Source organism: Lytechinus pictus, chromosome 11, assembly GCF_037042905.1.
Source record: "Lytechinus pictus isolate F3 Inbred chromosome 11, Lp3.0, whole genome shotgun sequence".
Classification (NCBI taxonomy): Eukaryota; Metazoa; Echinodermata; class Echinoidea; order Temnopleuroida; family Toxopneustidae; genus Lytechinus; species Lytechinus pictus.
The window spans coordinates 13,932,946-13,959,491 of record NC_087255.1 but is presented as its reverse complement, the minus strand read 5'-3'; the positions used below and the strand labels follow the sequence as shown (position 1 = coordinate 13,959,491).

The following is a 26,546-nucleotide window of genomic DNA, read 5'->3' as shown; positions in this document are numbered from 1 at the left end:
AGCATAGCTCTTAGGGTCACTGGGACACGCAAGCTCCAAAATCTCATCAAGGTTGTGATCTTCCCTGTAGGAACTATTGCATGTACAGTAGACCTGAAACAGACCCAAGTAGGTCTAGCATCGTTGACTGTACGTGCACCACTTGTGAATATGTAAGGAAGTAGTACATTTGGTGATTATACAACAAAATCTTTTGAGAGAAATGGTTATCTCCGTAATTGACACTTATCACTACGGCCGAATCCTATAAATCATGAAGATGAAGCAGTAGACTGCAAGATAGTGTATGATGTACAAGGTCATCAAAAGTATGGTTGGAAAATAGAAAGCAATGTAAAGGTGTTGGTTTAGCTTCAAACCTGCTTGAGATGATTATTTTCATCATTATGCCCGTTCGATTTAAGCATCTTTTCCCCAAAAACATGATCCTTATCTGAAGTTTACTTAAGATTTATAAGCAATCGCCGCTGTGCTTATCTTTTTTTTAATTTGATTATAATGTTGGGAAGTTGAGTCATTTGCATATTTACAGATATTTTGCAATAGTTCCTAGATGATGACGAAAAGTAAAGTATTTACATGATGTACAACTGTAAAGTTTCCAATAGCTTGGGATTTGGGTAAAATTCTAGCGAATGAATCAAACGTACATGTCGCACATTTATTCCCAAAGTTGGGCATATATTTTGTCAAAAAATTAAGTTTGACACTGTTTGGGCTAAAATAAGTAGGGGAAAGTAAAGCCAATGTTAGTATACATTATACTCATAAAAAATATTAGAGGCAACAGAGGAATACACGAATGTATCAATAGTTTCAGTCATCGTTCTCTTCGATGGGACAATGAATTGTTCATCAATCAAAGTGTAAGAAACATCACTCCCATAAGGACATTGCGAGACGAGGTGATAATGCCATCAGCATAATTATTTCCATCTTAGTTGGACATGCCAAGCATTGGAGGCATATGGAAAGAAGAACTTCATGCTACCGTTCTGTGGCCGAGTAGCCACATACCAAGTGCTTTACGTACGTAGGTTACAAAGTCAGCTGCGCATAGTCCTGCGAGATCTTTCAAGTCATGGTATATCTTGAAGGTGCATGATCCCAGCCTAAACGGGTCAAAATCAACTTCTGCAATGGTTTTCCAGTCATTATAGATCCCGGAGCTGCATGATCAGGCCAACACGCCTTGAAACAGTACTGGCCGGTCCAAATCAACTCTTGTGAGATCTTTCACGTCATGATAGATCCAAGAGCTGCAAGATTAATTGATCCAGGTCAAACACCTGGAAACAGAATGGACAGGTCTAAAACAACTTCTGCAGGATCGAGTCATGACAGATCAATCATATAGCTACAGATCCAGGACAACATGCCTAGAAAGAAAAATGACAGGTCCAAATAAACCTGTGCAAGATCTTTCACGTCATGATAGATGCCAGAGCTGAAGGATTGATCCCCTGTCAAAACATCTGAAATCAGAACTGACAGGTTCAAATCAACTTCAGTCTTCTGTAGAAGTCATGATAGATCATTTAGCTGCAGGATACAGGCCAACATGCCTGGAAACAGAACTGAATGGTCCAAATCAACTCAATCAGACCTTTCACGTCATGACAGATCACGGCGCTGAGTAGGATTGATCAAGGTCAAAACACCTGGAGACGGAACTGACCAGTCAAAATCAACTCCTGCACGTGGCATTTGGTCAAGGAACAGCATGGAGAACTAATATGATCTTCATTGCTACTGGTTGCTACAAAAAACATGTTACTAAGCAACTGGTACTTCGTATGGCCGGGTATGCACGGTATAATTGCTCTCGGGTTGTTGTGATTAATGTATTAATACTTTAATAGAAAAGATGTGGTTCATAGAATGATAATCATAAAAAACATATCCTATAAGAATTGGTTACTGAGGGGAAATGTTACCTAGCAACCGTTTCTATGGTGCTAAATGGGTCTACCCATGGAACTATTCATCACATGAATCTATGGGCCAGATTTAATTTCTGAGCTTTTCTGAGAAAATTATAATGATCTGAAGTATGATAAACGATTCGTTGCTATGGAAAAGGTCCCTTAGCAGCCGTCGCTATGGATAAATTGGTTAAAACTGTTGTGATACAAGTTAACATGCTTTATATTACAATTTATTTGACATATCACTTGTAAAAATGTTACTCAAGCCCAATAAAGCTCAGTTACTAAGGTAAACATGTTACCTAGCAACCGTTGCTATATTTGGAAAACTCACATTGGCACTCCCTGCTAAAAATGTTTAGAATAACTTACTCTACCTTCGTGCCGATTTTCATGCTTGTACAATTTTCTGAACATATTTTTCACCAATCACCTGGACTATAAGTTGCACTCACAATGTATCAAGCTCTTCATTACCACAATGACGGTACTGTCAGTTTGCAACCGACACATCGCGGTCGTTCAGTTTGCTACTTCGGATGACAACTATATATCTAACACTCAACATACTTTCATCAGTACTACTCTTTTAATAGACATCAAACTAAATTAAAAAAAAACACACGAGACAGGAATGACTCTTTATCTGACTTACTGCATGCCGATTCATCTTCATAACTATCGCAATGGTACACTCCATCGCACAGAACATCTGATGACACGTTCATATTGCTCACTGGGCAGCTAAAAAGAGCTGATATGGAGGACGAAGGGAAGGAAAAATCGAACAATGCATTATTTAATGGCATTTTCTGATTACAACTGCTACCCTCAATCTACCCGTTTTTCTGTTTTTTTTTTGTTTGTTAGATATATTACTCATACCCCCTCATACTACCGTGGAAAAGCTTTTATTCTCATCAATTTTATATTTTTGCGTAAAAAGTGGCAGGTTTTGACAATTTTTAAAGATTCTATTCATTACTCAACATTAAAGTGGTTACATTTCATGTTTTGAACAATTATATACCATTTAACTCCATAAAAGTGAAGTCGCGTGAAATCTATTTACTTGAGAGATCAATAGCAAAGATGTCAACATCTATGAAGAGATTGGTGTCAGCCAGTCCTCCTATGACAGCCATCCACATCTGATTGGTCTCCACATATACATCATCAGAGGAGCTTCTAGATCCAAAGAGACTTGTGATGACAGACTGTGGATCAGATGGATCATTACCTGTCCCAATTTGGATTTGATTGGTATATCTGATATAGAAATCTTGGAACACGATTCGAAATCCATTCGTATCATTTGTATGTAGCAAGGTTGCGTGGTAAAATCGTCTGGTGTAGTTGCGTGGTATGTCGATTGAATAAGATTCGCCTGATTGCAGATACGTCGTTGAATAATCTAAGATGATGAGAAAGGCACATAAAGAAATACTCGTAACGACTATCATTGCTGTTTATTTATATGTTTGGATAATGGTCCATTGACCATGCCAGCGAAGCACTTACATGTACAAGGAGTGTAAATCATATCAATCACATGATGCAATTATTGAGTTATATCTGAATAAGTCGGGAAGGTTTTTTTTATCAAAACAATTTCAAATGCAATTTCACTTTGATTGAAATGTTCACAAATATTTGTAAGACCAGTTCCTGTTCTGGAGTCAATACATTAAAACGTTCATTGAACATGTGGAAATGACTCTCATCTGTGTTATCCAATCATACAATGTTTCTGGTACACGTGGTAGCGCATGCCTCATTTCTTTATTACTTTATAAAGGCTGATAATGACAAAGAGCAACAATACAAGTAGAGAAATATGAGTCGTGTATATGTTTCTCTTATTTATAGGCCCTTGCCAATTATGACCCGAATTCTCGAAGGGTGGCTAACTTAGCCCACTGGGTTAACTATCCCCCGTGGGCTAACCTAGCCCACCGAGCATTTCACAAAGCGTGGGCTAGTTAGAACCCCCGGCTAACTTAGCACACCGGGCTAAATATTTAGCACGGTGGGCTAAATCTACCACGAATCGATGACTGAAGTTAGCGCTCTATTATAGCACTGTACTGAGCATGATCAGTGTAATAAAGCAGTACTGAGCATGCTCAGCGCCGTATTGAGCGTTTGGTCTGCTAGGGACATGAAAACGTCGCCATCGCAGGGTTCATGAAGCAGGACTCAACGAAAAAAAAATTATATGTATCAGCAACATGCACTTGAATTTATTTGGGCCAGCGTAAGTATATATTTACCGCCGCCGGCACGCCGCCAGCGAGCGCTGCCCCTTTCTGCACCGTACCGGGCAACGCATCGTGTAACCCATGGAGCTCCGGCTGGAGCTCCATGTGCTACGCATCGTGAGGACTAAGACTGCACTGTTCTACACACTGGTACCATGCGAAAAAAAGCTGTAGGGGCCTACTCTAATTTTAACCTTTTGTTAGGTATGTATAGACTATAGTCTAAGGTTAGATCTAACCTTATTCCAGATCGATCGCATATCGTGTGCGGAAAATGCACACTAAATTACTTGTAAGCTGTAACAACTTGCCATTTATAGATAGTGCACATTGTGTGAAATACATCGATATGATTCTGTTTACGAAGCCTACCTACCTTGTCATTCGTGGGTGATCGAGTTTTGATTAATAATGAAAGTGCCAATCTGCTATTGCTATCCTTAAAAATTGAATCTTGAAAAAAAAATTGGGGTCTTGTATGTTAGGTTTAGATGCATGTGAGAGATTTATGAGTTTGGGGCTGGGGCCGGTGCCAATTAAGCAACATGATCTCGACCCCCCTATCGAAGCCATTTATTTCTTTCTCTTAATCATTCCTATATGAAGTAATATTTTTTTAATTTTATGTTCTATTAATTTTACTTTTTCCAATAAGTTATATTTTTTATCAATGGGGAAGAAGTTGCAGCAGTATTTGTGTGAAATTCCATTTTCTATTATTTTTTCAATTAAATTATCTTTCACCTTTAAAAACACAATTCTTAGATTTGTTCATTTTGTTATTTTTATTCCTTTATTTATACTCTACCTCCTACACTTTTTATTTAACTAGTTTACATTTTTTTCTTTATCATTTTTATTTTCGATTGATTTTATCTAATTTTTTTTTTTTTTTTGGGGGGGACATTTAATTTCTGCACCCCGTGATTGATGAAGTCCTGGGCCCACCTCTGATACACTCCCCTTTTTTTTTTACTAAAAACCAGTGGAATAATGAACCAAAAAATTTAAGGGGGCTTGATATGACGTATCTGGTAAAATTAATTTTTTTTTTGTGAGCGAGCAAAAACTTCGACATTTTTTTTTTGCTCCCCCCATCTGTCTGCCAGAGCTAACAACAATTTAGAAGGAGCAAATATGTTTATTGGTAAGCTCCTCCAAGAGCACTCACTGGTCACTCTTGCAATTGCATTATTCCTAACCTATATCTGTTATTGCTACTCCAGTTGGCGGGTGGGGGTTGGTTGACCAAGTTAGACACTATGCTTGCACATTCGTAAGAGCATGTAATCATTTTTTTAAAGGCAATACAATATCTTAGTCAGAAAAATTTTGACTTATCAACCCTGGATGAGTGAAAAGGGTATTTCACCGATCATATAAATATATGTGAAATGGGGGGAAATTACGACAAAATGTCCAAGGTACTCTTAGATTGAAATTATGGTCTATTTTGAAATTATCAGCCTGCTGTCCACCTTGCAGGGGCTGCGGAACCGGGGGTTTGGGGGGGGGGGGCTCCTTGACGGATTGTGATTTTTTTTTAACTGTTCCGCAGCCCCTGCCTTGAAATAACTTTGCCCCCCTCCACTCCCAAAGACCAATTGCTTAATTCAGGAAATTTGGTCAAAATGCCCCTGCTTTTAAAGAAAAAATAAAATCATTTCTGAGGGGATTAAATTTCCTATAATAAAAATTAACATTTAAACAAAGTCTTATGCTTACCCCACATGTCATTCTCTCGGTGATAAAGCTACCTTCCCTTCTTTCACTTCTTATTTGCTTTCATCACATGTACATTATTATGTGTCTTTGCGTACCACATTTTTTTCTCCCAATTAAAAGTTTATAATAAATAATATTGTAGTACCCCCTACAGCAATTTTCTCAAATTGTATCCTCTTGCACAAGCAGTCACTTTACTTTCTTCATACACAACCTTTACCGACATATTCACATTACCACCATCCCTGCCTTACACATAACATTAATCTCTCCTTGGCACAATTTTAATCTGAAAGTGAATAAAGAAAATATTTCTTATATTAGTTTCTTTTTTGCCTCCTGCAATAACTATGAACACAAGCACATGGAGAGAGAAAAAAAAATCATGTTTTCTCCTGATAACACACCTGGAATACAATATATAAACAAAACTTATGTACATTTATAGTAGATAGATTAGTTTATTCAGGACATTGTCGTCTTTTTTTAATTACAGGTACAGGAGTTTATGTCTTGAGAGGGTGCTGTTCAAATTGGCTGTGGTACAGTAGCTTTAAAACTTCTAGGAATAACTATCTGGTGACAGTCAAGAGATGTACGGGATTGAGCAAGCTACCAGTTTTAACTCAGTGTCCATGTTCATGCGTAGATTATGCCATGGCCAATGGAATGCTAAATAGCATGCTATATTGATTGATTGACAAGGGAATGCAGGCAGGAATTCATCAAAGAAGAAGAGCAAAGGATACCTGCAATAAGGATCAAGAACAAAATACATATTACAAAATTTGCTCTTCAGTATTCTTTCTAGAAATATATCTTCATTTGTGTAACAATTAATAGTAATATCCCTTTTACCTGAAGAAGCAAAAATCTTTGTTTTCTATTTCTCATTTCTCCTGCAATATAAAATTTAGCAGCCTATCTTTCAATTAACTCTTTAAAATTGTCTGATCGTACATATGAAGAGAATCAAATTATAATAAAATTTTACTAACAACAGGACTGAAAAAGGATGAAATACAGTATATAAGGGCCAAGTTGACTGCATACATACAAGATCATGTCAGCTTGGGTTTAGTTGCATAACCGCTCATGATGGCTTTAAGCTAACATCGTTATTTTGTATTCACAATGTATTATGACTTTTTGTTTATAATATTATGGATTGTTTAAGTTTGATTTGTATTGTATTAAGGAGTAATAAGAAACATACCATTGACGTAAACTCATTATCATGGGACATTAAGTAGATGGGGAATAACTCACCAACAGCAAAAATAAAGTGAAGACAATTGTATCAAAGTACTGGAAAAGAACCCTTCCTCAGAAATTCACTCCCTGATCCTGTTCAAGCATTCTGGTGATGTGCATGGCCGTTTGCTTGGAGAAGCATACCAGAGTTGAAAAGACTCATCTCTGCACCATTCAAGTGTTATTCTCCCCATATCTTGGTCCTCAAGGTGACATTCCAACATGTTCAAGTATCTGCAGGGTTAGGTAAAGTAACAAACAAAATTTAAATATGTGGACGAGTCAAATAATATGGATTGTGGTCATGCATTCCGAGATCATCACCTTTTTTCCCATATTCCGAACATCGTCACTCTAAAGGTAAACTGCCTACCCAAGCAAAACAACAATGGAAAGGAAATTACAAATTACTTTAATATGTTCTGCAGCAAGTGTAAAATAATAAGATTACAGTTTATATCCATCAAACAGGTTTTCATTTATTGTGAGAACTAAAAAAAAGTGGCCCCTAAAATATAATTGGTTACAGTTGGCATGAAATAGAAAACCGATATATCAAGATTTTCTTATGGTTAACGAAAATTAACGAAATTAAGAAATATGAAACAAACCTCTCTTTCGATACTCCACAATGATGGGTGATGACACTGTTGGAGAACATTAGCCATTTTTAGTATTTTGGCTTGGGTAGTGCCTAATAATAAAGAAATAAAAAGGAAATAAAAACCGTACTACGATAAGCATATGAATAACAATCAGTAGTAGACTTGATAAATGCTGAGATCGTAATACTGTATGATAATTGATATTTATCTTTATCAAGAATTAGACAGGAATAACTGTCGTTTTGGGGGATTTTTTCAACAATTTCTAACATTTTACTAAGCATGATGCCAATTGGTAAGTAGAGCCAAAAAAGTTCAGCGGAACAACCAATGTACATAGAGTCACTGACGCTTTTGGTCTAATCTAGAATCTAGTTGTTGGTACAAAAAGTAATATGTTGTGTGCTCCTGTTGGTACTTTAAAGGGATTTATTTGATCTAGGGATCCATTACCACTATACAAATTATTGATATATGGAAATAATAAACATGCACAATGAATTGAGAATTGTTTACTTGCACGTTAATTAAATGGTAGACCAAAAATTTTAGCCTCTACTCTCTGTAAATTGGTTGTTCCACTTAACTTTGTGAGTAGATCTAGATTAGACCAATAGCTTCAGTCTATATACATTGGTTGTTCCGCTGAACTTCTTTGGCTCTACAGTGGGGATGATTGATGGTAGCATCGTCTTTCCGTTAAAGCCCACAATCATTATATTAATTAATATGGCATATGAACGTCAAGAGTGACTTGACCTCAATGACTTGAATTTTGCCGGGACCGGCAGGTGCAATAAATACACCGTGACCGGGTGAACACCCGTCTTTGACGAATAGTGTATTGGTTTTAACGTGCAAATGTTGTGACTCTCCTACACACGGGACCAACATTTGGGTCCTTTCAGATGGACGGAGTGTTTTCCAACTGCATTCACACCTGCACTGAATACAGTGGTGAGACACGCTAACACACAACGCTATAGCTTCAGATTTTTTGTTCGACACATTTTGGCATGAGCGGGACTCGAACCCCTCACATTGAGATCTACAATCTTTAATATCTAAAACATGCGCTCTAACCGACTGAGCTACATGTACGCTGCCTCCCAATGTAAATAAAAAAAATTGTTAAATAAAACAATCCCCAGAAACAAAGATCATTCCAAATAATCTAGATCTATACAGTATTAGGTTCTAGAACTTTATAGAAGAGATTAATATAAAAGGAAAAAATAAGAAATACAGGGGTCTATACTATAAATTATGACGAGTCATGACCTCACGGGTGCATTTAATATTTTCCAAGAAATATCAACATTCCCAAACACAAAGTCACAGTATTTTTTCTTCTTGGAGGGGGGGGGGGGTCGGGGACAAAACATTGAAATAAAGAAAACATCAAACTTTAAAGTAAACTTGTACTTGTCTTTGCGATGCCAGTGACGTGACCGAGTGAGTTTTGCGGTAGCCATAATGCATAACTAGTCATTTATGATTACCCTGCCCTGGCCAACATGGCCATAGGCATAGCTATCCAATGGCCCATGCAGATCTAAGACAGGTTAGGTTTGAAGTACGGTACTATTGTTTTTTCCAAACTGAAATCCATTGTGTTTTTCTGAACGCGATCAATCGTGATCCTTGGAGCTGGACAGACTGCACAGGTCAGTCAGTCAGTCATACACAAAATTAAACGTATAGGACTGTGTCATTACTTCATGCTGTAACTCTTGATGTAAGACTTCCGCATCATCAGGTATTCCGAATCATATTCTGATATTTCGCGTTGGCACAAATAAATGAACAAGTGGAATGCCTCTGGCCGTCTCACCTGCATCACGCGATTCAATATAGCAGCAGTGCTGATTTTGAAATCTACTATAACTCGCACAAGATGTTCAGTGATACTTGGTTACTCTTATTTCCACGTTTTATGAACTAGACCAATACACTTATAGAGATATGATGGCAATTCAACAAATACCCCCAACGTGGCCAAAGTTCTTTGACCTTACATGACCTTTGACCTTGATCATGTGACCTGAAACTCGCACAGGATGTTCAGTGATACTTGATTACTATTATGTCCAAGTTTTATGAACTAGACCAACACACTTTCAAATTTATGGCTGTAATTCAACAAATACCCCAATTTAAAATGATCAAAACTCTTACGACAAAATGTATACTTACGGTTTTGATCGAAGTTGTGAAGATAAAAACGGCATTACGACCCCCTCCCCGTCCATATCGTCGGCTTGTTCTCACGATGCAGAAAATCCAATAATTAATGTCCATTTTGACAATCTGCTATCTGATTGGTAAAAATCAGTGGGCTAACTTAGCCCACGATTTAGCCCCTGGCCAAAGGGGTGCTAAATTTGTGACGTCAAATGACGCGATTTAGCCCATGATTTCGCGCGGGATAACTTAGCCGAGCTTCAAGAAATGCAAAATTTAGCACGGTGGGCTAAATGACGTCAAATGACGCGATTTAGCCCATGGGCTAAGTTAGCCACCCTTCAAGAATTCGGGCCTATAAGGATAACAACTATATTGCACACCAGGCAAAAGCAGCGACAGTGACGGTCAGCATGGTCAGAAGATGCGCTGATTACTCATCATAAGTATCAAGCTCTCTATACCAGATGAACATGATGAAGGTACTAGCTGTTTGCAACCGAAACATTGCGGTCGTTCTGTTTGCTTCTTCGAATGACAACTGTATCTACCACACGGAATATTGATATTGACATCATTCTCAGTATACTTTTATCACTGTTACTTATAAGTCAAATGATTTAAAAAGTAGGCCTACTCAAGAAGCAGAGGACACAAGGATAATACTTTATTTGACTTACTGCATTCCGATTCGTCTTCATAATGATCGCAATGGTACACTCCATCACACAGAACTGATAACACGTTCTTATTGCTCACTGGGCAATTCAACAGAGCTGGTAGACATGAGAAAAGGGGAGGGAAAATATCAAACGGCTATATGAGCAAAATATCATAACAAAGCATTATATAATAGTATTTTCTGATTTCAACTTCTACCCTCAATCTACCCGTGTTTTTGTTTGTTGTTTAATAGATATATTCCTCATACTACCGTGGAAAATGTTTTAATCTCATCAGTTTTATAATTTTTGTATGAAAGTTGGTAGGCCCTAGTTATTCTATACTTGATAAAACACTGTTAGTAACATATCATATTCACTTGAATGGTCAAAAGCAATTATTAAAGATTTGATTCATTACTCAACATTAGTGGTGGTTACACTTCATGTTTTCAACTTTGTCCTTCCAATTATATACCATTTAACCCCATGAAAGTGAAGTCGCATGAAATATATTTACTTGAGAGATCAATAGCAAAGATGGCAACATCTATGAAGAGATTGGTGTCATAAAGTCCTCCTATGACAGCCATCCACATCTGATTAGTCTCCACATAGACATCATCAGAAGAGCTTCTAGTACCATAGAGACTTGTGATGACAGACTGTGGATCAAATGGATCAGTACCTGTCCCAATTTGGATTTGATTGGTAGATCTGATATAGACATCTTGGAACACGATTCGAAATCCATTCGTATCATTTGTTTGTAGCACGGTGGCGTGGTAAAATCGTCTTGTGTAGTTGCGTGGTATATCGATTGAATAAGATTCACCTGATTGCAGATACGTCGCAGTGTAATCTATTTATAAAATCGAAAGGAAGGTTATGATTAAGATGTTTTGCCAAACCTACCAGAAAGAACACACAATCACAGCACTGTGATACACAGTGTTACAACATTCCATTACTTTTGCGAGGTATGTAGATTGAATGTGATTCACCTGATGGCACATACGTCGTTGGATAATCTAAGATGGTGAGAAAGTCACATAAAAAAAGACTCGTTACGACTATCATTGCTGTTCATTTATATGTTTGGATAATGGTACATTGACCACGCTAGCGAAGCACTTACAATGAATGTAAATCATATCAATCACATGATGCAATTATTGATTTATATCTGTATAATTCGGGAAGGTTTTTTATCAAATACAATTTGAAATGCAATTTCACTTTGATTGAAATGTTCACAAATATCTGTAAGACCAGGTCCTGTTCTGGAGTCAATACATTAAAACGTACATGGAACATGTGGAAATGAATCTCATCTGTGTTATCCAATCATACAATGTTTCTGGTACACGTGGTAGCGCATGCCTCATTTCTTTTTGACTTTATAAAGGCTGATAATGAAAAAGAGCAAGAATACAAGTAGAGGATTATGAGTCGTGTATATGTTTATCTTATTCATAGGCCTTTGCCAATTATAAGGATAACAACTATATTGCACACAAGGGTGAAAGCAGCGACATTGACGATAAGCATGGTCAGAAGATGCACTGATTGCTCATTATAAGTATCAAGCTCTCCATACCAGATGAACATGATGAAGGTACTAGCAGTTTGCAACCGAAACATTGCGGTCGTTCTGTTTGCTTCTTCGAATGACAACTATATCTACCACACCGAATATTGATATCATTCTCAGTATACTTTTATTAATGTTACTTATAAGTCAAATGATTTTAAAAGGAGGCCTACTCAAACAAAAAGAGGACACAATGATGCAACTTTATTTGACTTACTGCATTCCGATTCGTCTTCATAATGATCGCAATGGTACACTCCATCACACAGAACTGATATCACGTTCTTATTGCTCACTGGGCAATTAAACAGAGCTGGTAGAGATGAGAAAAGGGGAGGGAAAATATCAAACGGCTATATGAGCACAATATTATAACAATGCATTATATAATGGTATTTTCTGATTTCAACTTCTACCCTCAATCTACCCGTGTTTCTGTTTGTTATTTATTAGATATATTCCTCATACTACCGTGAAAAAGGTTTAAATCTCATCAGTTTTATAATTTTTGCATGAGAGTTGATAGGCCCTAGTTATTCTATACTTGATATAACACTGTTAGTAACATATCATATTCACTTGAATGGTCAAAAGCAATTTTTAAAGATTTGATTCATTACTCAACATTAGTGGTGGTTACATTTCATATTTTCAACTATGTCCTTCCAATTATATACCATTTAAGGACGTTCCACAGTTAAAGTGAAATCCATGTCATTTTCACCAAACTTTGCACATAGATACTTCAGAACCTTAATATTCGAAATATGCAAAAATTAACATAGGTCCATGTGCTTGATTTTTTGCTATAGAGCTTCAAAATTCACCAAAATTGATGTTCTTATGAATTGCGCATTCAAAAGAATTTGGCACTTTTAGACCGCCCAAGATTATTACAATGAGTTTAAACCTCTATTACTCAGTCAAAATACATGAAAAGGTCATCAAATTTCGCAAGAGAGTTAATAATAGTATCGTTAGAATGGAGAATCTATTTATAGTGCTATTTGTTTGCAATTTTAAGTTTAACAGCACTGTCAGTTATTGAAAATGGCGTAAAAGATAACAAAATCCCAATCTAAAAAATGTAAAATTTCAGTAACAAACTACAAACGTGCAATAAATGCTGCACTTTATTCAAAATCCATGTCATTTTAACCAAAATTTGCAGAGTTGTAGAGGAAGGTATACCTTAGAGGTACAAACATTAAAAAATAGGGGTTCATGTGCTTGTTTTTAAACTATCAGCATTTTTATTAGAGCAATTGTGCTTTTTAAAACACCAAAAATGCGCCGAATGCTTTGTATCTATGTGAAGAAAAAATCAAAACCACTCTACCATTTATTCAAACTCGGGGTAATATTCGTGATTCTTGGCAGCACTGCAGAGTAAAATATTTTGAAATTGTAGAATTTTTTTTTTGAATGGTCCATGGAATAATTCAATTTTTTAGCTTCATGAAATAACGCATCGGATCTGCAGTAAAGTGCAGAAAATGAGAAAAATCAGCTCATACCTGCAGCTAATTAATCACCTGTTCATCCATTGTGACGTCAGCGCGCAGAGTGTAAACTATGCGCAGATCATAATGCGCACAAACATAACTGTGGAACGTCCTTAACCCCATGAAAGTGAAGTCGCATGAAATATATTTACTTGAGAGATCAATAGCAAAGATGTCAACATCTATGAAGAGATTGGTGTCAGCCAGTCCCCCCTTGACAGCAATCCACATCTTATTGGTCTCCACATATACATCATCAGAAGAGCTTCTAGATCCAAAGAGACTTGTGATCCCAGACTGTGGATCAGACGGATCAGTACCTGTCCCAATTTGGACTTGATTGGTAGATCTGATATAGAAATCTAGGAACACGATTCGAAATCCATTCTTATCATTTGTTTGTAGCACGGTTGCGTGGTAAAATCGTATTGTGTAGTTGCGTGGTATGTCGATTGAATAAGATTCACCTGATTGCAGATACGTCGCAGTGTAATCTATTTTTAAAATCGAGAGAAAGGAGGTTATGAATAAGATGTTTGACCAAACCTACCAGAAAGAACACACAATCACAGCACTGTGATACGCAGTCTTACAATATTCCATTACTTTTGCGTGGTATGTAGATTGAATGTGATTCACCTGATGGCAGATACGTCGCTAGATAATCTAAGATGGTGCAGAGGAAGACACATAGAATAACCTGTTAAAGGCTCATTTTGACTAACATTGCTTCTAACTTACGCCTTGTCGTCTATTGAGCACGCGATTGTTTCATAACGGCTTGTCTAGCGCGGCACTTACAAAGAGTGTAATTCATATCAATCTCAGATTCCAATTGATTTATATCTCTATAATTAAGTGAAGGGAACTATTACCAAATGCATTTTCAGTTTGATTTAAATGTTTCACAATCTTTGTTAGACGAGGTCCTGGTTTATCGTCAACACATTAAAATGTAAACGTTCCTGGAACATGTGGAAAGTACACTCACCTGTGTTATACAATCATACAATGCTTCCTGTGCAAGTGGAAGTGTATGCCTTATTACTATGATTTCATGAAGGCTTATAATGACAAAGACTAATGATACAAGTATAGGGGAATCTGATTAAGGTATATGTTTTTTAAAGGCCATTGGCTATTATAATGATAACCAGTTTTTTGCACACCTGGGTGAAAGCAAACAGCGTGACGGCCATAATGGTGTACTCATACATCATAAGTATCAGGCTCTACATTATTTGCCAGATGATGGTACGTTATACTGTCAGTTTGCAACCGAAAAATCGCGGTCGTTGAGTTTCCTTCTTCGGATGACAACTATATATCTTTTAAAATATTGATTTTGATTTTTTTTGTCATTATCAGGATACTTTGATCATAATTACTCAAAATAGAAAACAAACTGAATAAAAAGGACGCAAGAGACAGGAATGCTTCTTTATTTTACTTACTGCATGCCAATTCATCTTCATAATGATCGCAATGGTACACTCCATCACATAGAACATCTGTTGACACGTTCATATTGCTCCTCGGGCAATTAAACAGGGCTGATAGGGATTAAAAAGGGGAAGGAAAAAATTGCACTGCTATGTGAGCACAAAATTCAGACAATGCAATATTCTAGGTGTACTGACATTTTCTGATCACAACAATTTCCATCCTCAATTTCAATGTGTTTCTCTCTCATTTACTTTAAAATAGGCTAATATTTTAATCGGTTTCTAATTTTTTTTGGAATGAAAGTTGGCAGGCCCGAGTTTGTCTATACTTATATAATATAACACTGCTAGTAAAATATCAATATTCACTTGAAAGGTTGAAAGAAACGATATCCGCTTCAATCTCAAGATTGGTGTAAGTCGGTCCTCCTATGACAGCGATCCACATCTTATTGGTAATCACATAGACATCATCAGAAGAGCTTCTTGTACCATACAGACTTGTGATGACAGACTGTGGATCAGATGGATCAGTACCTGTCCCTATTTGGATTCGATGACTAGAATGGATATATAAATATTGGAACACGATTCGAAATCCATTCGTATCGTTTGTTTGTAGCACGATTGCATGGTAAAATCGTCTTGTGTAGTTGCGTGGTATATCGATTGAATAAGATTCACCTGATTGTAGATACATCGCTGGAAAATCTGAGAGGGTGCAAAGGAAGGCACATACAATAACCTGTTAAAGACTCATTTTGCTTCTCATTTACGGCTTATCGTCTATTCACCACACGATTATTTTATAATGGCTTACAAGGAGTGTAAATCAGATTGCAATTTATTCATATCTGTATAATTAAGTGAAGGGAATTTTTCATTAAATGCATTTTCAGTTTGATTTAAATGTTATACAAATCTTTGTGAGATGAAATTCTGGTTTATCGTCAACATATTAAAAATCTAACGTTCCTGGAACATGTGGAAAGTACACTCACTTGTGTTATCGAATCACACAATGCTTCCGGTGCAAGTGGTAGTGCATGCCTTATTGCTATGATTTTATGAAGGCTTATAATGACAAAGACTAATGGTACAAGTATAGGGGAAGCTGATTAAGGTATATGTTTTGTAAAGGCCATTGGCTATTATAATGATAACCAGTTTCTTGCACACCTGGGTGAAAGCAAACAGCGTGACGGCCATAATGGTGTACTCATACGTCATAAGTATCAGGCTCTACATTATTTGCCAGATGATGGTACGTTATACTGTCAGTTTGCAACCGAAAAATCACGGTCGTTGAGTTTCCTACTTCGGATGACAACTATATATCCTTTAAAATATTGATTTTGATTTGTTTTTCATTATCAGGATACTTTAATCATAATTACTCAAAATAGAAAACAAATTGAATAAAAAGGACGCAAGAGACAGGAATGCTTCTTTATTTTACTTACTGCATGCCAATTCATCTTCATAATGATCGCAATGGTACACTCCATCACATAGAACATCTGTTGACACGTTCATATTGCTCCTCGGGCAATTAAACAGGGCTGATAGGGATTAAAAAGGGGAAGGAAAAAATTGCACTGCTATGTGAGCACAAAATTCAGACAATGCAATATTCTAGGTGTACTGACATTTTCTGATCACAACAATTTCCATCCTCAATTTCAATGTGTTTCTCTCTCATTTATTGTAAAATAGGCTAATTTATTTTAATCGGTTTATAATTTTTTTGGAATAAAAGTTGGCAGGCCCGAGTTTGTCTATACTTATATAATATAACACTGCAAATAAAATATCAATATTCACTTGAAAGGTTGAAAGAAACGATGTCCGCTTCAATCTCAAGATTGGTGTAAGTCGGTCCTCCTATGACAGCGATCCACATCTTATTGGTCATCACATAGACATCATCAGAAGAGCTTCTAGTACCATAGAGACTTGTGATGACAGACTGTGGATCAGATGGATCAGTACCTGTCCCTATTTGGATTCGATGACCAGAATAGAGATATAAATATTGGAACACGATTCGAAATCCATTCGTATCGTTTGTTTGTAGCACGATTGCATGGTAGAATCGTCTTGTGTAGTTGCGTGGTATGTCGATTGAATAAGATTCACCTGATTGCAGATACATCGCTGGATAATCTGAGAGGGTGCAGAGGAAGACACATACAATAACCTGTTAAAGACTCATTTTGCTTCTCATTTACGGCTTGTCGTCTATTCACCACACGATTATTTTTTATAATGGCTTACAAGGAGTGTAAATCAGATTGCAATTTATTCATATCTGTATAATTAAGTGAAGGGAATTTTTCATTAAATGCATTTTCAGTTTGATTTAAATGTTATACAAATCTTTGTGAGATGAAATTCTGGTGTATCGTCAACACATTAAAAATTAAACGTTCCTGGAACATGTGGAAAGTGCACCCTGTGTGTTATCGAATCACACAATGCTTCCGGTGCAAGTGGTAGTGCATGCCTTATTACTATGATTTATGAAGGCTTATAATGACAAAGACTAATGATACAAGTATAGGGGAATCTGATGAAGTTATTTGTTTCTCTTATTTATAGGCTTTTGCCTATTATAATGATAACCAGTTTTTTGCACACCTGGGTGAAAGCAAACAGCGTGACGGCCATAAAGGTGTACTCATACATCATAAGTATCAGGCTCTACATTATTTGCCAGATGATGGTATACATTGTCAGTTTGCAACCAAAAAATCGCGGCCGTCCAATTTCCTATTTCGGATGACAAATATATTTCACTCAAAATATTGATTTCGATATTTTTTCATTATCAGTATACTTTAATCATAATTACTCAAAATAGAAAGCAAATGGAATAAAAAGTACACAAGAGACAGGAATGCTTCTTGATTTGACTTACTGCATGCCAATTCATCTTCGTAATTATCGCAATGGTACACTCCATCACACAGAACATCTGATAACACGTTCATATTGCTCCTCGGGCAATTAAACAGGGCTGATAAGGAGAAAGAAGGGGGAAGGAAGAAATTGCACTGCTATGTGAGCACAACATTCAGACAACGCTTTATTCTAGGTGTACTGACATTTTCTGATCACAACTAATTTGATCCTCAATTTCAATGTGTTTCTATCTCATTTACTTTAAAATAGGCTAATATTTTAATCGGTTTATAATTTTTTTATGAAAGTTGGCAGGACCGAGTTTTTCTATACTTATACAATATAAAACTGCTAGTAAAATATCAATATTCACTTGAAATGTTGAAAGCAACGATGTCCGCTTCAATCTCAAGATTGGTGTAAGTCAGACCTCCTATGACAGCAATCCACATCCTATTGGTCTCTACGTAGACATCAACAGGGCAGCAAGTTCTATATCCATTGATGGTTGTGATGACAGATTGTTGATCAGACGGATCAGTACCTGCCCCTATTTGGATTCGATGACTAGAATAGAGATATAAATATTGGAACACGATTCGAAATCCATTCGTATCGTTTGTTTGTAGCACGGTTGCGTGGTAAAATCGTCTTGTGTAGTTGCGTGGTATGTCGACTGAATAAGATGCACCTGATTGCAGATATGTCGCAGTGTAATCTATTAATGAAATCGAGAGAAAGGAAGGTTATGAATAAGATGTTTGACCCAACCTTTCAGAAAAAAAAACACATTCACAGCACTGTGATACACAGTGTTCAACATTCCATTACTATTGCGTGGTATATAAATTGAATGTGTTTCCCCTGATGGCAGATACGTCCCTGGATAATCTAAGATGGTGCAGAGGAAAATACATATACATCTACCTGTTAAAGACTCATTTTGACTAACATTGCTTCTAATTTACAGTTTGTCGTCTATTGAGCACGCGATTATTTCATAACGGTTTGTCGCTAGCGCGGCACTTAACTAGGAGTGTAAATCATATCATACAATCTCAGATTGCAATTGATTTATATCTGTATAATTGAGTGAAGGGAATCTTTATCAAATGCATTTGCAGTTCGAGTGAAATGTTTCACAAATCTTTGTGAGACGATGTCTTGGTTTATCTTATACACATTAGAAGTTAAACGTTCCTGGAACATGTGGAAAGTGCACTCACCTGTGTTATCCAATCACAATGCTTCCAGTGCAAGTGGTAGTGCATGCCTTATTACTATGATTTTATGAAGGCTTATAATGACAATGACTAATGATACAAGTATAGGGGAATCTGCATGATTAAGGTATGTTTCTCTTATTTATATGCCTTTGCCTATTATAATAACCAGTTTTGCAAAGCAATCAGAGTGACGGCCATAATGGTGTACTCATACATCAAGTAGTATCAGGCTCTACATTATTTGCCAGATGATGGTATACATTGTCAGTTTGCAACCAAAAAATCGCGGCCGTCCAATTTCCTATTTCGGATGACAAATATATTTCACTCAAAATATTGATTTTGATATTTTTTCATTATCAGTATACTTTAATCATAATTACTCAAAATAGAAAGCAAATGGAATAAAAAGTACACAAGAGACAGGAATGCTTCTTGATTTGACTTACTGCATGCCAATTCATCTTCGTAATGATCGCAATGGTACACTCCATCACACAGAACATCTGATAACACGTTCATATTGCTCCTCGGGCAATTAAACAGGGCTGATAAGGAGAAAGAAGGGGGAAGGAAGAAATTGCACTGCTATGTGAGCACAACATTCAGACAATGCTTTATTCTAGGTGTACTGACATTTTCTGATCACAACCATTTTGATCCTCAATGTCAATGTGTTTCTATCTCATTTACTTTAAAATAGGCTAATATTTTAATCGGTTTATAATTTTTTTATGAAAGTTGGCAGGACCGAGTTTTTCTATACTTATACAATATAAAACTGCTAGTAAAATATCAATATTCACTTGAAATGTTGAAAGCAACGATGTCCGCTTCAATCTCAAGAGTGGTGTAAGTCAGATCTCCTATGACAGCAATCCACATCTTATTGGTCTCCACAAAGACATCAACAGGGCAGCAAGTTCTATATCCATTGATGGTTGTGATGACAGATTGTTGATCAGACGGATCAGTACCTGCCCCTATTTGGATTCGATGACTAGAAAAGAGATATAAATATTGGAACACGATGCGAAATCCATTCGTATCGTTTGTTTGTAGCACGGTTGCGTGGTAAAATCGTCTTGTGTAGTTGCGTGGTATGTCGACTGAATAAGATGCACCTGATTGCAGATATGTCGCAGTGTAATCTATTAATAAAATCGAGAGAAAGGAAGGTTATGAAATAGATGTTTGACCCAACCTTTCAGAAAAAAAAACACATTCACAGCACTGTGATACCCAGTGTTCAACATTCCATTACTATTGCGTGGTATATAAATTGAATGTGTTTCCCCTGATGGCAGATACGTCCCTGGATAATCTAAGATGGTGCAGAGGAAAATACATATACATCAACCTGTTAAAGACTCATTTTGACTTACATTGCTTTTAATTTACGGCTTGTCGTCTATTGAGCACGCGATTATTTCATAACGGCTTGTCGCTAGCGCGGCACTTAACTAGGAGTGTAAATCATATCATACAATCTCAGATTGCAATTAATTTATATCTGTATAATTGAGTGAAGGGAATCTTTATCAAATGCATTTTCAGTTTGATTGAAAGGTTTCACAAATCTTTGTGAGACGAGGTCCTGGTTTATCTTATACACATTAGAAGTTAAACGTTCCTGGAACATGTGGAAAGTGCACTCACCTGTGTTATCCAATCACACAATGCTTCCAGTGCAAGTGGTAGTGCATGCCTTATTACTATGATTTTATGAAGGCTTATAATGACAATGACTAATGATACAAGTATAGGGGAATCTGCGTGATTAAGGTATGTTTCTCTTATTTATATGCCTTTGCCTATTATAATAACCAGTTTTGCAAAGCAATCAGAGTGACGGCCATAATGGTGTACTCATACATCAAGTATCAAGCTCAACATTAGAAAATGATGGTACTGTCAGTTTGCCACGAAACATCGCGGTCGTTCAGTTTCCTACTTCGGATCACAACTATATATCACTCAAAATATTGATTTTGATTTTTATTTCATTATCAGTATACTAATCATTATTACTCAAATTAGAAAGCAAATGAAATAAAAAGTACACAAGAGACAGGGATGCTTTCATATTTGACTTACTGCATGCCGACTCATCTTCATAATGATCGCAATGGTACACTCCATCACAGAGAACATCTGATGACACGCTCATATTGCTCACTGGGCAGCTAAACAGAGCTGATTTGGAGAAGAAGGGAAGGAAAAAAAATCGTACGGCTATATGAGCAGAAAGTTATAACAATGCATTATTTATTGGCATTTTCTGATTACAACTACTACCTTCAATCTACCCGTGTTTCTGTTTTGTTTTATTTTTGTTAGATATATTACTCATACCCCTCATACTACCGTCGAAAAGGTATTATTCTCATCAACTTTGTAATTTTTGCGTAAAAGTGGCAGGTTTTGACAATCTTTAAAGATTTGATTCATTACTCAACATTAAAGTGGTTACATTTCATGTTTTGAACTTTGCCCTACCAATTATATACCATTTAAACCCATGAAAGTGAAGTCGCATGAAATCTATTTACTAGAGAGATCAATAGCGAAGATGTCAACATCTATGAAGAGATTGGTGTCAGTCGGTCCTCCTATGACAGCAATCCACATCTTATTGGTCTCCACATAAACATCATCAGAAAAGCTTCGAGATCCAAAGAGATATGTGATGACAGACTGTGCATCAGATGGATCAGTACCTGTCCCAATTTGGATTCGATTGGTATATCTGATGTAGAAATTATGGAACACGATTCGAAATCCATTCGTATCATTTGTTTGTAGCACGGTTACGTGGTAAAGTCGTGTTGTGTAGTTGCGTGGTATGTCGATTGAATGAGATTTACCTGATTGCAGATACGTCGCAGTGTAATCTATTAATAAAACCGAGAGAAAGGAAGGTTATGAATAAGATGTTTGACCCAACCTACCATAAATTAAGAACACATAATCACAACACTGTGATACACAGTGTTACAACATTCCATTACAGCAATCCACATCTTATTTGTCTCTACATAGACATCAACAGGGCAGCAGGTCCTGTATCCATCGATGGTTGTGATGACAGATTGTTGATCAGAAGGATCAGTCCCTGCCCCTATTTGGATTCGATGACTATAATATAGAAACAAATCTTGGAACAGGATTCGAAATCCATTCGTATCATTTGTTTGAAGCAAGGTTGCGTGGTAAAATCCTATGGTGTAGTTGCGTGGTATGATGAATGAATATGATTCACCTGATTGCAGATACGTCGTTGAGTAATCTAAGCAGATTCTAAGGTACATAAAAATGTGTAAGAGTCATTACGACTAATATTGATGCTTATTTAAAGGTTGGATGGTGGAGAACGCCATTATTTCATAACGGCTTGCCCGTTAGCGCTGCACGTACAAGGAATGTAAATCATATTAACCTCAGATTACAATTATTAAGTAATATCTCTATAATTAAAGGAAGGGGATTTTCACCAAATGCATTTCAATTGATTTGAATGTTTCACAAATCTTGTAAGACCAGGACTCCGTCTTACACAGAGTTATGATTGATCTGATCGATCGTAACTCTATGGAAATCCATCGGTGTCATAATTATTTGTACGAAAATTTGCACAATGTCCTTTATATGCCAAAAGAAGCACAGTGAATTTTTAAGAAAACAATGAATGCATGAATATACATCATACCTAGAAAATACTTTGAACAAACATGCATAATAGATGTTGACGTTGCTAGCCGTTCATAGTTCCGATCGATCGACTCAATCGTATCTCTTTGTAAGACGGGGCCCAGGGCTCCGTAACACAAAGGTTTGCAATGAATTGGACATATGGGAGAACCGCACTGATTGGTTCCCGGTCAGTATTTTAAACAGAGTGCACATGCAACGGAAAGCGTGGAGGCCTTATGTGCCACAGGGCACGTATGAGGCTGGAAGTAGTAGTAGAAGTAGTAGTAGTAGTAGTAGTAGTAGTAGTAGTAGTAGTAGTAGCAGTAGTAGTAGTAGCGATAGTAGTAGTAGTGGTAGTAGTAGTAGTAGTAGTAGTAGTAGTAGTAGTAGTAGTAGCAATAGTAGATTGATTGATTGATTTTATTCATCAGGTTACTATGAACAAGTACAAGAAAATATGAACAGAGGTGTATACCTTGACAGGATTGCCCATGAAAGCCGAGATGGCTTATTTCGAATGGGGTCCTTACATCAGTAACTGAAGACAATGTACATCTATGAAAAAACACCTATAGAATCTACAAACTACATCAATTAAGTCTAGACCACTAATTTAACACGATGAATTGTAAAACCTATTATAAAAAGACAGAAACAAATAAGTTTGCAATGAAAAACATTTACGCAGTCAACAAAAATGATTAAAATAATTGTAAAACAGGTTGAGTAAATGGTCATTACTTCTGAGTTACATATGAGAATTATACTAATAATCAGTTTTTAAGTAGAGCTAAATGCATCGTAACTAATACAAGATTCATGAATCGTAAAACCTAAGATATGAAAAAGGACAAATAAGTTTGACATCAAACTTTCACGCAAACAACAAAGTTTGATGTCAAAATTATTTGTACTTTTTCATATCTTAGTAGTAGCAATAGTGGTAGTAGTAGTAGTAGTAGTAGTAGTAGTAGTAGTAGTAGTAGTAGTAGTAGTGTTACTATACTGCAACAAATAACAAGTAAAATTTAGGTTTAGATTTTAATTTCCTTTTTTTTAATTACATGAAATTAATTATACATTTACAATCATAAATAAAACATAAATAAATATTGAGATTGCGATAATAATCCAAATGATAGTATCCAGATAAAAGTCCACAATGATGGCGATGATGAAACTGATGTTGAAGCACGATGAATAACAAGGGTCACTGTAACGAGTAGAAATGTCTGTGAAGACGATGTTGATGACGATTAACAGTCAAATCCAGCAATCCATGTGCTGAAAGGCGTTCATTAAACAGCTTGATGATCTCGATGAGAACTGAAAATTCCTCTCTCAAAAGAATAATAATAATAATTAACATTTATATAGCGCTTAATACAAAAGTTTCTAAGCGCATTGGAAAGAGAAAAAAGAAGTAGCAAAATACAGTGAAAGAGAACAGGATATGGAATTAAGAGGACTGCTTAACGAGGTAAGATTTGAGGAGTGTTTTGAAAGATTCGACAGTGGATGCATTACGGATGGAGATGGGGAGATTGTTCCAAAGTTTAGGGGCAAGAGCAGAAAAAGGACGATCGCCATAACGGGTAAAAGTGCGGGGACCTAGATATAATCGAAGGTGAGCAGTAGAAGAAGATCGGAGACGTTGAGTTGCAGAGGATGAGGGACAGAGAGAGATAAGATTTTGAAGGTAGGATGGGGCGAGACCATGGATGATTTTATAGACAAGTAAAGGAGGAGCTTGAAAATAATTCTATTATGAACCTGAAGCCAATGGAGGGAGTAGAGAATAGGGGTGATATGTTCAAATTTCTTTGTGAGGGTTACCAATCTAGCTGCAGTATTTTGAATTCTTTGAAGGGGGGGGGGGCTATTCTAGATTGAGGTAAACCAGCAAGTAAAGCATTACAATAATCTAAATGGGATGATACAAAGGCATGTACTATACGTTCAGTAGATGATTTATCAAGATACTTTCTTAACTTCCCTATCTTACAAATACCCCATGATGCACAACGACAAACATTTCTGATGTGCTGGTTAAGGGTCAAGTTGTCATCAATAATAACTCCAAGGTCCCTTACAGTATCTGAACCACTGATATTTCCAGCGAGAAAATCTAAACAAGGTAAATGACCTGAACTCCTAAACCTAGAGAAAACATGCAGCATCTCAATTTTTAGTTCATTGAGCTGAACCTTGTTGTCGGATGACCAACGCTTGATATCAGCAATGCAGGCAGACAGTCTTTGAACAGCAACTCCTCGATCCGCTGGCTTCATGGTGAGATATATCTGAGTATCATCAGCATAGGTAGTATACTGGATACCTGTATGAGAGTTGATAATCCTTTCTAAAGGACCAGTATACAGGATATACAAGAGAGTTCCGATAACGGAGCCTTGCGGGACACCATAGGGCAGAGAAAAGGGTTTAGAAAATGAACCATTCACGACAACCTTATGGCTTCGTCCGGCAAGGTAGGATTCCAACCAAAGAAGAACAGTTCCGCTGAAGCCGTAATCATGTTCCAAACGTTGAAGAAGAACACCATGGTCCAGCGTGTCAAACGCAGCTGAGTAATCCAAAATGATAAGAACAGCCTCTTGTCCTTTATCCACAGCAAGCAGAAGATCATTCTAAACCTTTAACAGGGCCGTTTCAGTAGAATGAAAATGGCGATAAGCTGCCTGATTTGGTGGAAACAGCCCCTGCTGTTTCCACCCAAATAACTGCAAACAATTCATTGATGGCGTGCAAATGATTCAACAGAAGATACATGGTCAATTCCAGCGTAACGGACATGACGTTCAGACAAATTTTTGTAATTCAAAGGTTTATACAGTAGAATTAGCAGTCTTTTGATAATTGTTACTGAGCTTATCAGACACATTTAAGTATCAGTTACATACACATGAAATTTCAAATCGTTTCGTTGAACAGTTGCGGAGAAATTGCACTCTTTGTGAGCGTAACGGACATGACACGAAATGGACGAAGCATTTTTACCTCCTATTGCTAATCGAAATTCCTGTGAATTCTTAGATTGCATGCACCTGATGTTGGTGTTAATTAAACCTTAAGATCATGCTCTATCCATAAAAAGGTGTTTAACAACAGTTTTGCAGTGCATTCTGTATTCATAGCTCAAAATGTAGCGTAACGGACATGACACACGAAGCGTAACGGACATGACAGTTTCGTCCACTTTTTGTAAGCGAATATAATTATTTTATTACAAGATATGGTACAAGTCTAATTATTTACATGTTAAGGCTAGAGGTTGGAGACACACATCATAACTGGTAATCTGCTATATCTCCTAATATTTTGCAATTTGAGAGAGGGGCTTTTTGTACAATATTTATACAACAAAAAAATATTCAGAAAAATTTCTTTTACACCAGTTAACAACAGTTATTTAGTATTTTCCAGTTACTACCATCCGCCACACCTAATTAAAAGAGAAAAAGTTGATAGTAGATTATTTTTTATTCATGGCTTACTATTTGACAATATACACTAGCGTAACGGACATGACACTCTTACGA

The 26,546-nt window shown here is 36.7% G+C and overlaps 1 protein-coding gene and 2 long non-coding RNA genes across 3 annotated transcripts; all 3 read right to left on the bottom strand.

The window, feature by feature from the left end:
* Window positions 1-3,264: 3,264 nt before the first annotated feature.
* LOC135155991 (uncharacterized) lies at window positions 3,265-11,336 on the bottom strand. Its single transcript, XR_010295116.1, has 3 exons — window positions 11,140-11,336; window positions 10,638-10,733; window positions 3,265-3,342 (listed from the first exon to the last, which is right to left on the bottom strand). It is a non-coding gene; the product is annotated as an uncharacterized LOC135155991 (long non-coding RNA).
* Window positions 11,337-11,966: 630 nt separating this feature from the next.
* On the bottom strand, window positions 11,967-20,247 carry LOC135156028 (uncharacterized). The gene is made up of 11 exons (XM_064107023.1): window positions 20,100-20,247; window positions 19,743-19,841; window positions 18,441-18,785; window positions 18,084-18,182; window positions 16,988-17,329; window positions 16,627-16,725; window positions 15,533-15,874; window positions 15,173-15,271; window positions 13,871-14,212; window positions 12,431-12,526; window positions 11,967-12,028 (listed from the first exon to the last, which is right to left on the bottom strand). The coding sequence occupies exons 1-11, from the start codon at window positions 20,176-20,178 to the stop codon at window positions 11,967-11,969; spliced, it is 2,004 nt and encodes a 667-aa protein (XP_063963093.1). The 5' UTR covers window positions 20,179-20,247.
* A 71-nt stretch (window positions 20,248-20,318) lies between these two features.
* Window positions 20,319-22,082, bottom strand: LOC135155933 (uncharacterized). The gene is made up of 3 exons (XR_010295076.1): window positions 21,846-22,082; window positions 21,391-21,489; window positions 20,319-20,444 (listed from the first exon to the last, which is right to left on the bottom strand). It is a non-coding gene; the product is annotated as an uncharacterized LOC135155933 (long non-coding RNA).
* Between the last annotated feature and the right edge of the window lie 4,464 nt (window positions 22,083-26,546).

Excerpts from the sequence above, each read along its gene's own strand:
- LOC135156028 (XM_064107023.1), bottom strand. The coding sequence starts at position 20,178 with ATGTGGATTGCTGTCATAGGAGATCTGACTTACACCACTCTTGAGATT. Across the intron at positions 18,183-18,440 it reads CGTTGCTTTCAACATTTCAA|CCCTGTTTAATTGCCCGAGG; the intron begins GTGAATATTGAT and ends TCTCCTTATCAG. Across the intron at positions 15,272-15,532 it reads CGTTTCTTTCAACCTTTCAA|CCCTGTTTAATTGCCCGAGG; the intron begins GTGAATATTGAT and ends AATCCCTATCAG.